A 15,658-nucleotide genomic window follows, 5' to 3' on the forward strand; every position below is an offset into this window, starting at 1 on the left:
ATGGGGATATTTTGAGAACTTTGGTCATTGCTCAGTTTTGGTATACTGTAATGCAACCAGTGGAGGAGTAATCCCATCTCACCACTGGAACTTGGAACTGCACCACTGTTTAGAAGAGAGTTAAGATGGGAAATATAATCAGATGCAATACTATCACCAGCCCTCGTAGCCTCTCAGGTATCGTGCAAAACTTAAAATAGAAGCTGGATTGACAAGTTTGAGGCTCCCTTGCTTTCATTTCACCTGCAAGAAGAATGAATTACATAGACACGGTCCAGAATGGTGATGAGATCATCATCTTGCTTAGAGACATGGAATTCCTTTGACCTTGGATAAAGGCTCAGTGGGTTAGGACGCTGAGCTTGTCAATCAGAAGGTCGCCAGTTTGGCAGGTCGAATCCCGAGTGCCGCGTAACAGAGTGAGCGCCTGTTACTCGTCCCAGCTTCTGCCCACCTAGCAGTTCGAAAGCACGTAAAAAGGCAAGTAGAAAAATAGCGACCACTGCGGTGGGAAGGTAACAGCGTTCCGTGCGCCTTTGGCGTCTAGTCATGCCAGCCACATGACCATGGAGACATCCTCGGACAAGCGCTGGCTCTTCGGCTTTGAAACGGAGACGAGCACCGGCCCCTAGAGTCGGAAACGACTAGCACGCATGTGCGGGGGAACCTTTACCTAAAGGGGGATAGGATGCTCTCTAGAACATTCTGTCACTGGTGGACTAGATCTATGCCTCTCCTTGCTCCTTTGTGCAAATTGTGGACAGGTAACTTTCTGAATCCAGGAAATTGTTAATGTCTCACTGTAGGAGGGAATGATGTTGCTGACCTTGTAGGGACTGTGGTGCAGCCCCTCCTAACTAAGGTGAGGTCCTCTCTGGATCCAGAGCTGTTAGAACATTACTTGGCCTCCATACTTCCCTTTTCGCCAAAGGTTGATGATATGGGGGTCAGGAGTCAACTGTGGTGCACTCCAAAGGAAATAGATTACGTGGATGCTTTTGAGTCAGGCTTCAAGCTTGGAACATGGAATGGAGACAATATGGGTTTCACTAATGGGTTACTTTTGTCAGGACCTGGATGAGAATAGCGCACCCAGTCTTTTGAACCTCTCAATGACCTTTGATACCATCGGCCATAGTTTTCTTCTGGATTGCCTATGGGAGTTGAGGATTGGATGGTTCTGCTTTTCCCCTTCCCCCAGTGCCTGATTCTAGTGACTAGCAACAGGGAAGGAGAAATTGGCCTGGTAGATATTCTCTTGTAGGGTGCCACAAAGGTTGGACTTCTTTCCTCTCTTATCCTCGAGCAAGATAGAGTGTCAAGGTTGAACTGCTAAGATGCTTGCTAATCTCTATAGCTGCTCAACTTGTCACAGAAACAGGGGGAGGGGGAATCTGGGAAAGAAACAGGAGTTTCAGGAAGCCGTTCATGGACTGTGAGAACCAAAGTCATCCAAAGCAGGTGTCTGGCAGAGAAGTGGATCGTTCCCTTAACAAACATAAAGAATGTGATTGCCCAACGTGAATACATGGTGAGTGGGGGTTAGGAAAAGCTATTGGTAACTAACCAGAACTTTGCACGGGAAACTTATAGTTGATTTTACTTCTTCAGTGACGGGATGTGTATTCAATAAAAAATGATCTCATATGGCACCTCAAGGCCATGGAGTTTCTTTAATGTTGAATTCGCCACTAGGAAGATTGACATAGAGTTACTGTTTATCAAGATTGTCTGTCTGCTCCAGAGGTAGTTCATTAGGCTATATCTGAGGAAACAAGTCTATAACCTGAGGGGGGGGTTCCTTCTGGGACTTACTGCTCCTGCTAGAATAGCACTTATAGGTCATGGTGCAACTATTGTTGTTCTTCTTGGAATGGAAGGACCTTACTTCATTGATTCACAGTCTTGTCAGCAGCTATCTAGACTAAAGGTCCCCAACCTTTTGGGCACCAGGGACCGGTTCCATGAAGAACGATTTTTTCATGGACCAGAGACTGCGGGCATCCCACAGATGGTGCTTCGCTTGTTTGTGCGGACTGGTTGCTGGCATCCCGCAGCCCGGTACTGGTCCATGGACTGGGGGTTGGGGACCCGATTTAGACTACTGCAACATGTGCTACATAAAGACTATTTGGAAGCTGCAGTTGGTTCAGGGTACAGTGGCTCATATGGTAACTGGCACTTGCCAATAGGAACAGATTACATCAATGCTGTAATCCCTACACTGGTTATAAATAAGAATAATGGCCCCAAAGCCCTAAAAAACTTCTCAGTTTTGAAATATTTCCAGAAGGCAATTACAGTGAGAGTCAACTGAATAGCCACTGGGAGGCTGTTCCAAAAGACCAATACTGTCATTCAAAAGCAGCACCACTGAACCTTGCCACCCCCATTCCCCAATGGTTTCTTCCAAATAGAATTGTGCTGGTTGCAGTGGGAGAATGTGAATCTGTAGATCATTTGCACCAAGTCATTTGGGATTATTGGTTAGCACCACCACTTTAAATTGCATCCACTGCATAGCAATCAGCACCTTTGGGAAATACTATTACCTCTTTGATCCCCGCTGACACCAGCTAATAATGCATAGAAGATATGATAATTACGTTCTCCTGGGTTCTGGTGAACCACTCTGTTCTGTAAAAGGAAAACAGAAAGCAGTTAGCATAAACTCAATACACATGAGTAACACTCCCAATATTTATATGCACCAACTTTGGGTGTTTTGAGGAAAATGAAGCAAGTTGGGTTCACAGCCTTTTTACTTTACCACCAATACACAAAAATCCTGAATGGTGTCCACATTTTCTTCATTTAAATGGGCAGATATCCATGCAGGAAGGAGTAAGGGTGTGGGTCTATACATATGTTGTATATAGTATGCTAGCTGTGTGTCATGTATGTGTTCACTTTTGAGAGCAGGCAAACTAAATTTCATTTTTGATGTGTGCCGTTGTACCCACAGTAAAAAAAAATGACAACAAAGGTTATCTTATCTAAATTCCACATCACAATCATGGTCTGTTATTCTTAATGCCCATTCCTTCCCCGTTGTGTATCAAACTAGGTGCTTCATTAAAAGTAAACAAATTTTTGCATCTTTGGTAAAGAATGAAAACTTGCACTACCTTTCATCAAAATTTTCCTACGGTTGTACCTACACAACAGCGGCTGTAAAGCAGGTTGGTTTGTTTCGGTGAATGTGTTCATGTTGCCTCTTTGCTTGTTTCATCTAGATCAGCATTTTGCAACCTTAGCAACTTTAAGATATATGGCTCCAACACCTAGAATTCCCCAGCCAATTTGCTTGCTGGAGAATTCTGGGAGTTAAACAGGCATCTTAGTTGTTGAGAAAGTTGAGAAACACTGATTTAGTCATTAGTCTCTGCCTGCCTGACTGCAAGCAGAAGGAGAAGCATTTTAGACTCTCATAGGCTTCCTTCCAGAAAACTTTCCTGTGACTTTTTGAGTCCTAAAATAAAATGCACTGGAAATGAGGAATGCCTGAATCAAAGCAGGGCGTAGCTGTACACACTGGGCATCATTAATACAACAGAGAAGTTGGAAAAGAGAAGCATGCTCTAAAGCTTGTTTCTGAGATGATAAAGAACTAATTAGAAATGAAGCTAAATACGACATTTGCCAATTGCCAGGGGCATAACCTAGTTTTGCTGCGAATACTTAGTGGTGCCTAGATTCGATATCATCCCCTGGCTGCTTCTGCATCATTCATATCAAGAGGAGTGTTGGGAAAACTAAAGAGAACAAACTTCACTTACCTTCTCCAGTAAATCTGAGCAAGAAGTTAAGAAATAAATGTCATTAAGGCTCTCTTACAAACATATTCTCTGATAGCTGGCAAATAATCTTGGAAGTGAATATTATTGCACCTAAACATAAGAGGTGTTTGTTTCCTAAATCTAAGGAGTTAAACTTCGCTGAACTTTGAAAAAGAATAAAGCAATTGATGGAGAGCTGGGAGAGTTGCATAAAAAGCATTTATAGTGTAATCTCTCTGCCCTCATTTATGGATTTTTCAGAAGGCTACCTCATCACTGCCAGCTATAAATTAACTGCACAGATGATTTATTGGTTCCATTCTTTTTTTTAAACTAGAGGTGAGCAATATCTGAAGAGCTGCCATTCAAGTTAAGGATACAGTCTGTGACCCTCCCTCCCTGGATATGTCCATGCTGGGAAAAATGTAGCTGGATGAATTTGCCAAAGCGGCTAGAATTGTTGTTATAGACTGTCTTGGCATTTCCAAAAGCTTCCAGGACTGGGCTTTAGTGAAAACAAGGAAAATTAGATTTGTTTGGCAGAAATATTAGATACGTTTACACAGAATACATTTTTCAACAATACAAGCCTGGTTGTATGATATAGAGACCATTTAGATGTTGACAAAACTTCTGCTAAAAGAAAGTTTTTAGTTTTGAAAACTGTAATGATAACCTCAAAACTGCATGATAAAATTTGTGTGCCATGTTCCTTACGGGTCCTATAACTAACAGAAGCAGAAAGAGCATGCAAATATTCTTAATTTTACACATTGTACATCCTTTCTTAGGGCAGAAACGTTCTTGTTTTTAAAGTGGCTTGTTTGGTGTTTCAAGTCCCTGGGACAATTTCCCCAAAGGAATCTCCCTACTGGCTGCAACGCTATCGCAGGAAATAAGAAACTTGCCTTTTTTATTATTTTAATTCCATTTATATCCCGCCCTTCTCCGAAGACTCAGGGCGGCTTACAAGCTTAGCAGTAGCCTTCATTCTATGTATATGCCTGCTTATCAGGGCTTTCACACACACCCCAAGCGGCATTATTACAAAGTCAGCTTAATTGCCCCCAACAATCTGGGTCCTCATTTTACCTACCTCGGAAGGATGGAAGGCTGAGTCAACCTTGAGCCTGGTGGGATGCGAACCTGCACTTAATTGCAGGCAGCTGGTGTTACTTAAGGAGGCATTAGCCCACTGCTCCACCAAGGCTCTTTCCCAGAGCTCCTGTGCAACAGAGCACACAAAAGGGAGGAATAAAAGCTGTACCACTGGAGTGTATGCCCCTGATACTGAGGATGTCAAATGTCTTCATTCTCATGATGTGGCTCTTCAGAAACAATCTCCCTGTTGCCCGCCCACACATAGGAAGCTCCTTTTACCTGCTCTCCAGGATAGCTTCCTCCACGTGGGCTGTCTTCTCCAAAGCAGAGCTACCCAACGAGAACTGGCTCATGGCTGACAGAAACTTTAGCAGCAACTTGGTACTCTCTGTCTTTCCTGCTCCACTTTCTCCACTGTTAATAGACAGCCCAAGACAAGCAAATCAAGGAATTCATAATGGCAAGAATGAGTCTGACGTTTTCACCCATCTTTCAGTACCAGAAGTGGGACAAATTGGGAAGGAGCCAGCAGCTTGTGGCCTCATTACTTCTCTCACCTGATCAGAATGCATTGGCTGTCATGTCGCCTCCAGAGGCAGCTGTAGCACTCACTGGCGGTGGCAAAAATGTGAGGGGGCAGCTCCCCCAGGCAGTGCTGTCGATACAAGTCAACGGCGGATGCATCGTACAGCCCAGCAATGGGTTTGTAGGGATTCACAGAAACCAAGATAGAACCGATGCTTGTCTGAAAGGGAAGGGAAGGAAGGCAAAGCAATTCAGTGTTTTTATGTTTTCTTAAAAACTGATAATTTGGAAGGAAGTGTGTTTTGTGAAATTAACAAGGTAGCTGAATGCTAGTTTCAAAGAACGTGGAGGCATTGGAAGGGAGGGAAAACGTTAAAGTTTCTGCCTTTGTTTTGCTCTGGGAAAATAGATCTTAGATTGGTCTACTGCAAGTAAATCCTGAATGGGAGATCTCACTTGCATTTCCCATTGTTATTTAATGGTAGGATCCAGCAACCTTTATCACAAAAGCTGTAGAGGGAGAGGGGTTGTTTGAGATTAAAGAAAAACCTTACCTGAATACTTAATACAAGTGGTAACTCTGGTGTAGTTTAGTTTTTAGTTTATTAATATTTCTATACCGCCCTTCTCCCGAAGGACTCAGGGTGGTGTACAGGGCAAGAATAAAACATAAAGTTACAAAAATTAAAAAGTTATTAAATACATGCCCATAAAAACAATAAATACATTAATAAAACCCCCAATAAAATGATAATAAAAACCCCAGCAATCCCACCCTCAGGCCAGGCCGGCTTGTTCGAACAGGTATGTTTTCAGATCGCGGCGAAAGGAGCGAAGATCCAGCGCCGTCCGGAGCTCAACAGGTAACTGGTTCCATAGCTCCGGAGCGCCCACAGAGAAAGATCTCCCCCTGGGGGCCACCAGTCTACATTCTCTGACCGGTGGCACCCTGAGGAGTCCCTCTCTGTGGGAACGCACAGGGCGAAGGGAAGTTGACGCCGGCAGCAGGTGTTCCCTAAGGTACTCCGGCCCCCTGCCATGTAGGGCTTTAAATACCATAACTAATACCTTGAATCTCACCCGGAAGACAACTGGCAGCCAATGCAGCTCACGGAGCAGAGGTGTGACATGGGAGTATCGGGAAACTCCCAACACAACTCTCGCGGCTGCATTCTGTGCCAGTTGGAGCTTCCGGGTGGTCCTCAAGGGCAGCCCCATGTAGAGAGCGTTGCAGTAGTCTAGTCGTGAGGTCACGAGCGCGTGAGTGACCGTGTATAGATCATCCCGGCTTAGATAGGGCCGCAACTGGCGCACCAGGCGAACCTGGGCGAAAGCCCCCCTAGTCACAGCTCCTATATGGTCTTCCAGGGTGAGCCATGAATCTAGGAGGACTCCCAAGTTGCGAGCCCTATCTACGGGGGGTAATAATTCTCCCCCCATAACGAGAGGTGGAATGTCCGAATAAACCCGGGATGAAGGTATGCAAAGCCACTCGGTCTTGTCGGGGTTGAGTTGAAGTCTGTTCCTCCCCATCCAGACCCGAACCACCTCCAGGCAACGGGACATCACGGTGAGGGCATCACTGGGGTGGTTTGGGGTCGAAAAGAAAAGCTGGGTATCATCAGCATACTGATGATACCCAACTCCAAAACCACGAATGATCTCACCCAGCGGTTTCATATAGATGTTGAACAGGAGAGGCGAGAGGACCGACCCCTGAGGAACTCCACAAATGAGAGACCTCGCGGTCGACCTCTGCCCCCCTGCCAACACCGACTGCGAGCGTCCCCGGAGATAGGAGGAGAACCACTGCAAAACTGTGCCTCCCACTCCCAACCCCCGGAGACGCCGCAGCAAGATACCATGGTCGATGGTATCGAAAGCCGCTGAGAGGTCTAATAGGACCAGAACAGTGGAATGCCCCCTGTCCCGAGCCCTCCAGAGATCATTCACCAGCGCGACCAATGCCGTCTCCGTGCTGTACCCGGGCCTGAAACCCGATTGGCACGGGTCTAGATAATCCGCTTCATCCAGGACCAGAGGGAGCTGGTGTGCCACCACACTCTCAACAACCTTCGCAAGAAAGCGAAGGTTGGAGACAGGACGAAAGTTGTTCAATATAGCTGGGTCCAAGGCAGGCTTCTTGAGGAGAGGCCTCACCACCGCCTCTTTCAAGACGGCGGGGAAGCTACCCTCACTCAAAGAGGCCGATATAACTGCCTGGAACCAGCTACGTGTCCTCTCCCGGGCTGCATAAACCAGCCAGGAAGGGCACGGGTCCAATAAACATGTGGTGGTGCTCAGCCTCCCCATGATCCTGTCCACTTCCTCCGGAGTCACAGAATCAAACTCCTCCCAGGTGATATCGACAAGACCACCCGTGTCCTGCTCGACAGACTCTGCCCAGTCAGAGTCCAGACCGGTCCGAATCCGAGCGATTTTGTCCGACAGATGCTGGTTAAACTCCTCGGCACGACCCTGCAAGGGGTCCTCCCTCACCTCCTGATTCAGGAGGGAGCGAGTCACCCTAAACAGGGCTGCCGGGCGATTATCTGTGGACGCGATAAGGGCGGCGAAGTGGTTAGACCTCGCCTCCCTTATCGCAGTGAGATAAGACCTAGTATAGGTTCTTAGTCGCAATCGATCGGATTCGGATCGGCTGGATCTCCAACCGCTCTCTAGGCCCCGTCTCCGACGCTTCATCTCCCGGAGCTCCACGGAAAACCATGGGGCTCGACGGGATCTGCACCGGGTCAGGGGCCGCAGGGGTACAACTCGGTCAAGAGCCTCAGTGGCTGCCCTTTCCCCGGCTTCCACTAAGGTATCTGCCGAGCTGTGAGCAAGGGAGGCAGGTGGGGACCCCAGCGCCGCCTGGAACCTCTGGGGATCCATTAAGCGTCTGGGGCGGTACCATTTGATAGGTTCCACACACCCACGGCGGGGGGTGGCAAAACGGAAGACCAGCCGCAGGAGATGATGATCGGTCCATGACAGGGGCATAACAATTGGGGAGCCCCCACCAAGATCATCTAACCACCGTCCAGATAAGAAAACTAAGTCAAGGGTGTGGCCTCCCTCATGAGTCGGTCCCAAAATTACTTGCGTCAGGTCCATGGCCGTCATGGAAGCCATGAACTCCAGAGCCAACTCGGATGATCCTCCCAGAGATGGTAGATTGAAGTCCCCCAAAACTATAAGTTTCGGGAACTCAATCACCAACCCAGAGAGGACATCGAGAAGCTCAGGCAGGGCTGCTGCTGCGTGACTAGGCGAAAGGTACACCAGCAGCAAGCCCAACTGCACACCAGGGCCGCATCTCAAAAAGAGAGACTCACACCCGACTATCTGGGGAACGATGGCCTCCCGTGGACACAAGGTCTCCCTCATAACAACAGCCACTCCCCCACCCCTACCCTGAGCCCGAGGCTGCTGCAGCACCCGGAAACCTGGTGGGCAAAGATCAACCAGAGGAATGCCGCCCTCTGGGCCCAACCAAGTTTCCGTGATGCAGGCCAGGTCCGCCTGCTCACGCTCGACCAAGTCATGGACGAGAGGAGCTTTGTTAACGACCGACCTGGCATTCAAGTACACCAGTCGGAGCTCAGGAGGCTGCACATCCTCACTCCCGGGACCTCGGGGCGGAACCAGAGGGTCGGAGTGCCTCACCGCTTGTAAGCAGCGGAGAGGCCTTCCCTGAGATCGATACGGCCCTCTGTTCCTACACCTGCTGCCATTCCCTATCGTCGTGGGAATGGGTAGTCCCACGACTGGCCCTGGAGCCCCAGAAGCGACCGACCCCCGCTCCTCCCCCCCACGATCCCCCTCGGCACTGGCCTGAACAGAGGTTGTTGGACTGCCCCCCTCGTCCAAACAACCAAAAGAAAAACCCTCCCTCCTCCCTAGCCCCCGAAAAAATTTCGACAAAAAACAAGCCAGGGACCTCTTGTTAGGTTTACGTCGGAGGCCCGTACCCGTGCCCAGCCATCTCTCAGGGTCCCAATAAATGTAGAAAAGAACCAGATGGACAAGTGTGTTTCTGTGTACACATACGTGTATAGGTGTGAACAGGCCTTGCCACCCAGCAATCAACTCACCCAAAGCCTGGTGTATTACTGTATGTGACCTCCAATTAATTCTTCAGGAACCAAGAGAAATTGGCACCCATGCTACTATATCATCTTTCCACAGTTTTATGTTCCACAGTTTTCTAACTAGAGGTTCTACCAGCGCAGCTTAAGTTATAAAATTTCCCATATTCTGTTACCACATTTCTTAATATAGTTGGCAGAACTATGGGTAATTATGCAATTAGACTGTACCCTAGTTGCCTCTTTCGTGTTACATAAAGAATAGTGAAGTATCCAGAAGTCAGGCACCCCAATCAAGAAGAATAATAAAGATTTGGATTATTAAGAAAAAAAAGAGAAGCCAATAAAGAATAAATAGAAAGCCTTCTTCAGACTTACAGAATATCAAGTAATGAAAACAATGATTCACTCTCTTGTTTGCTTATGGTATTAAAAATGTAACTGCAACAAAGCTAGTAGTTATTACAAGTGTATTTTAATATTTTTCCATACAACCTTTCTTAATATACTACACTCAAAATACATGTGACTGCAACTTTCATCTTCCCTCAACTAGCATGGCACTCCTCTTTACCACTTGAAAAGATATTCTCATGTTATTCAGCACACTTTTTCCACTGAAATATAATTTTAAATTAAAGATCTTAACAGGGAGCAGAACAGGACATGAAAGGAACACAGTCCACAATCAGCCTCATGCATTCATCCTATGACCAAGTCATGAGTGGCAACTTTCCCTATTAAACTAAACTATCTTCGGACTCCATGACAGCAGTCATAACTATGGCCTAAGTACTTGAGATCCATGATATTTTTCTTTAAGTTATGCTAACTTCATTAAATCTGAAACATTCAAAAGTGTTCTTCTAAAAGTGCTCTGGGATTCCCGAATTAAGAACATGATATGCACAATAAATCATAATAAAAGTCTCTCTTATTCAATTAGCATTTTTAAGAAAAAGTCTGCTTGAGCTTAAAAACTGCAGCAGGGCACTCCCTACGCTACAAATACCCTTCTCAGTTGTTTTGCAGAGGCAAGCAAACAGTGTTCGAACAGAATCCTTGATTAAGCTCTCCCAGAGATGGAGAACTACTAGGACGAATTTTAGATGCTCCCCTAGCCTTTATCTTCTTGTAATGGTACTATGGGGGGATCATGATAATGAACATGTTTCATTATTTCTCCCAGGCAGTTTTTAACATGGAAATTACCACTTCTGTTCAGCTATGCCCCATAGTGGGAAAATACATTGAGATTCTGATGAGAGTTGAGCAAATTGAACACCTTCTGCATAATATGTAGCTTGATCTATAGAACCAGCATGGATTCAGTGGTGAGCTTTTGACCAGGAGGTATTTGGGCTTTTTAAAAAAAAATACATCAAAAGCTATTATCTGAGAATGGAGATTCCATCATTGACAGGGGAGAAATCAATGGGTGTAAGTGGAAACAATATCTTGAGTAAAATGTTAAAGGATGAAGCCTTGTCAGCTCATTAAAAAAAGGAATGTAAGAGGGTACATTAAAGGTTTCTAAAAATACTTTGTTGGAGGAAGCTATTAAAGTCTGCACAATCTAAGGCAATAGATATATCTAAAGTATCGTAAAGACCAGAATACAATATGAACTCATTAGCCAAATTCAGGATGAAGACCAAAATGTCTTCTTTAATAGATAAAAATATAGTTTGTACAAATCTGCAGAATAAACCTTAGAAGCCAAGAATTACTTCTTAAGGACTACTGCTATCATACATGTTTTTTACTGAATGTTTCATGAAAGGTGAAACAGGACACATCTTCTATTTTTAGGATCTCATCCTACTTCCTCAGAAGCAGAATCCACTGGAACTGAAAATGGGGCATTAGACAGAAAATGTTAAGAGGAAAATAGTGTATGTGTGTCTCCATAGTCTCAGGGGTGTGTGGTGGCCTAGTGGTTAAGACACTGGGTTTGCTCAGACCCAAGCACCATGTGACAGGGTGAGCTCCCATTCTTGCCAGCTCCCAGCTCCTGCCTACCTTGCAGTCCAAAAGCATGCAAATGCAAGTAGATAAATAGGTACCACTTTGATGGGAAGGTAACAGCGTTCTGTGTGCCTTGGCATATAGTCATGCTGGCCACAAGATCACAGAAGCATCTTTGGACAACTCTGGCTTCCCTGACTAGGAAACGGAAATGAACACCAACCCTAGAGTCAGACACGATTGAGGAGGAAAACCTTTCCCCGTTACCTCCATAGTCACAGCAAAGAATGAAAGCCTCATGCCTATAAATGTTTTAAGAATCAGGTAGTGAGTTCTAATATCCCATTACTTTATTTTCTTGCTCTACATGATACTATTTAAGAGATAAGACACTCTAATAGTCCAGTTGCTTTATCTGGAATGTTGGGGACATGTTAAGGATGCCTTCAAAATGTAGTTGCTGCGGCAAATATGAACGTGGTCAAACTCCAATGTGGCTTAAGTAACTGATGCAGTTGTTCCCTATGACTCAGTCCAGGGTTACCAGATGCTCTCTTCTATTCTGAATTACGGTATCGTTGTATTTTTTTTTCAATGGTCAGGAAAACAAAAGTAGTATTTTTTGTTTCTCAAGAAAGCTTATAGATATCTAGGAAGGCTCAAAAGCACTGTGTAAAGTAGGATGATGATGAAAGCTATGATTCTGCTTTGTTTGGAAGTGTGTCCAAGTTCATTTAAAAAAAGGGACATTTTCCTTCCTCAACAAAAAAGACAGAGGGAATGGCAGGTAGGTAGCGCTGGGTGATTTTTTTTTATTAGGCATGCCAACCATCGCAAACACTATAGTAGACTTCTCTAATTCCAAACCTGCTCAGCTGTGTACAAAAATTGGAATGCTTCTGAGTTATCAATAAATATGAGAAGTTTCAACCCTCCAAGATCTTTGGAGTGTTTTTTTTTTAATCAGACCTGCAACATTTATGATTTTGCTAATCTTATTAAACACCTAAAAAGCTTGTTCCTTTTAATGTCACCCACGACTAGTTCATACATTATTCTTCTAGCAACCTCTGGTCCCCAAGATGACTAAACACCTGGAACTGTTTAGAAAGAAATTCCCCCTTAAGCAAGACTGGCTGATCACCAATGATTTTCCACTACAGTGGTGGTTTTTTGAACTAATAAACTGTTCCACCTTAGGAAATGCAAGCACAATGTATTCAAGAAGTGCGCAGTTACACGATTTTTCATACTTCTTGTAATTTTTTCCCTTAAAGAAATGACTAATAGTAAATAAAAACTATTTAAAAAAAAATCTGTTAATTTTTTTGCAGTTTCTTTCCCCTAAGGGAAGATTTGGATTTGCCTTTACCCAAAAACAAAACATAAAAACCAACAAAAACCCCTATAATGTTTCCTCTGGCTTTTTAAAACAAAAAAACCTTTTGCATAAATATTCACTCTGGCTGATTCCAAGTATTACAGGATTGCTAAATGTTATTTTTTTAAAGACACCTAGAACTGCTGCCATCTTTCTTCCTACTAACAAAAGCAATAAATTGTGCAGTGCCCCCCCCCCGCCCCCCTTCATAGCACTGCCTGGCAGGGCCAAGGAAATGAGCAATGTAGTGATCTCATCTCATTATGTGTAGAGCAGCTGGCATCAGATATTACACACACAAAATGCAACACACAAGAAATGGATGCAGATTCACCTCTGTAATTCTATCTGGCCCTTAGACAATGCATGTGGAGGTTCTGAATCTGAAAAGAGCATGATGTAAATATTGTTATTCTCATTCCCTTTCTGAGGGAAAGGGAAAGGAAAAAGAACAGAGCAGCAGATAAATCAAAGCTTTAAAAGCCGGTGGATTATGAGCTCTGGACTGTAAAGAACTTTTGCTTAGAGGTGAGTGAAAGTCCAATTGTAAGCTGGGTGCAAATGGTAAAAAACAAACAGGTTAACACTAGACAGCATAAAGCATTATTTGCAAGTCCTTTGCTTGCTCAAAAAGAAGATGCTTCCCAGAAAACAGGTCATTTAATTGATCATTTAGTGGAATATAAAATGCCTTCAGTCCTTGTTGCCTTAGTAACCGTTGCGATGCAACAGACTTAATTTAATTTAATTTAATTTAATATTTGCATTTGTATACCGCCCTTTCCCTGAGGACTCAGGGCGGTTTACAGGGAATTAAAATCGAAACATACAAAAGTTAAAACCAATTAAAAAAGCATTAAATTCACCCTGTAGATTAAAACCCCAGTTAAAATTTTCTCCTCAGCCTGGGCCCGAGAGCTCAAAGAGCCAGGTCTTCAGGCCCCGGCGGAATGATCGGAGGTCAGGAGCAGTCCTCAGCTCTACCGGCAGCTGGTTCCAGAGGGCAGGCGCTCCCACCGAGAAGGCCCTATCCCTGGGTGTCACCCGCCGGCAATCTCTCACCGGCGGAACCCTGAGCAGACCCTCCCTGTGGGAGCGCACTGGGCGAAGGGCGTTTGATGCCGGCAGCAGGTGTTCCCTCAAATAACCCGGACCCAGGCCATGTAGGGCTTTATAGGTGATAACCAGCACCTTGAATTTCACCCGGAGGGCAACCGGAAGCCAATGCAGCTCGCGGAGTAGAGGTGTTACATGGGAGTATCGGGAAACCCCCATTACAACTCGCGCGGCCGCATTCTGCACCAGTTGAAGCCTCCGAGTGGTCTTCAAGGGCAGCCCCATGTAGAGAGCGTTGCAGTAGTCCAGACGGGAGGTCACAAGCGCATGAGTGACTGTGCGTAGGGCGTCTCGGTCCAGATAGGGGCGCAACTGGCGCACCAGGCGAACCCGTGCAAAAGCCCCCCTGGTCACGGCTCCTATGTGATCTTCAAAATTGAGCCGTGAATCCAGGAGGACGCCCAAGTTGCGAGCCCTATCAACGGGGGGTAACACCTCACCCCCCATCGTTAGAGGTGGAATAACTTGGTTAACCCGAGACGCCGATATGCACAGCCACTCAGTCTTGGCGGGATTGAGACGAAGCCTGTTTCTCCCCATCCAGACCTGGACCGCCTCCAGGCACCGGGACATCACGGAGAGGGCATCACTGGGTTGGTTCGGGGTGGAAAGAAAAAGTTGGGTATCATCAGCGTACTGGTGATACCCCACCCCAAAACCACGAATGATCTCGCCCAGCGGCTTCATGTAGATGTTGAACAGGAGGGGCGAGAGAACCGACCCCTGAGGGACTCCACAAATGAGAGACCTCGGGGCGGATCTCTGCCCTCCTGTCAACACCGACTGCGAGCGGCCCCGGAGGTAGGAGGAGAACCACCGTAAAACGGTGCCTCCCACTCCCAGCCCCCTGAGACGCCGCAGCAGGATACCATGGTCGATGGTATCGAAAGCCGCTGAGAGGTCTAATAGGACCAGGACAGAGGAGCAACCCCTGTCCCTAGCCCTCCAGAGATCATTCACCAGCGCGACCAATGCCGTCTCCGTGCTGTGTCCAGGCCTGAAGCCCGATTGGTACGGGTCCAGATAATCAGTTTCCTCCAGGAACAGAGGGAGCTGATGCGCCACCACACTCTCAACAACCTTCGCCAGGAAGCGAAGGTTGGAGACTGGACGATAGTTGTTTAAAACAGCCGGGTCCAAAGCAGGCTTCTTGAGGAGGGGTCTCACCACCGCCTCCTTCAAGGCGGCAGGGAAGACACCCTCCTTCAAAGAAGCAGTTATTACTGCATGGAACCAGCCTCGTGTTCCCTCCCGAGCCGCATAAGCTAGCCAGGAGGGGCACGGATCCAACAAACAGGTGGTGGAGCTCAGTCTCCCCATGATCCTGTCCACATCATCAGGGGAAACAGGGTCGAACTCAGTCCAGATAACGTGCTCAAGACCGCCTGATTCCTCCACATCAGACTCTGCCCAGTCAGAGTCCAAGCCGGTCCGGATCCGAGCGATTTTGTCCGTCAGATGATGACTAAACTCCTCGGCTCGTCCCTGCAAGGGATCCTCCCTCACCTCCTGGTTAAGGAGGGAGCGAGTCACCCTAAACAGGGCGGCCGGGCGATTATCTGCGGACGCGATAAGGGCGGCAAAGTAGTTAGACTTCGCCGTCCTTATCGCCGCAAGATAAGACCTTATGAAGGTTCTTAACTGCAATCGGTCGGGTTCGGATCGGCTGGATCTCCAACCGCTCTCTAGACCTCGTCTCC

At 46.4% G+C, this 15,658-nt stretch overlaps 1 protein-coding gene across 1 annotated transcript in view; it reads right to left on the minus strand.

The window, feature by feature from the left end:
* The window catches only part of LOC310631852 (unconventional myosin-X-like), a 116,236-nt gene that overhangs the window by 60,316 nt on the left and 40,262 nt on the right, over positions 1-15,658 (minus strand). The window contains exons 4-8 of the mRNA XM_083348599.1: positions 5,438-5,625; positions 5,160-5,294; positions 4,160-4,284; positions 3,780-3,793; positions 2,553-2,637 (exon numbers count right to left, since the gene is read on the minus strand). Coding sequence (XP_083204725.1) covers positions 2,553-2,637; positions 3,780-3,793; positions 4,160-4,284; positions 5,160-5,294; positions 5,438-5,625 — 547 coding nt within the window. The remainder of the gene's footprint in view (positions 1-2,552; positions 2,638-3,779; positions 3,794-4,159; positions 4,285-5,159; positions 5,295-5,437; positions 5,626-15,658) is intronic.

Source organism: Vipera ursinii (genome assembly GCF_947247035.1).
Source record: "Vipera ursinii genome assembly, chromosome: 1".
In the NCBI taxonomy this organism is placed as follows: Eukaryota; Metazoa; Chordata; class Lepidosauria; order Squamata; family Viperidae; genus Vipera; species Vipera ursinii.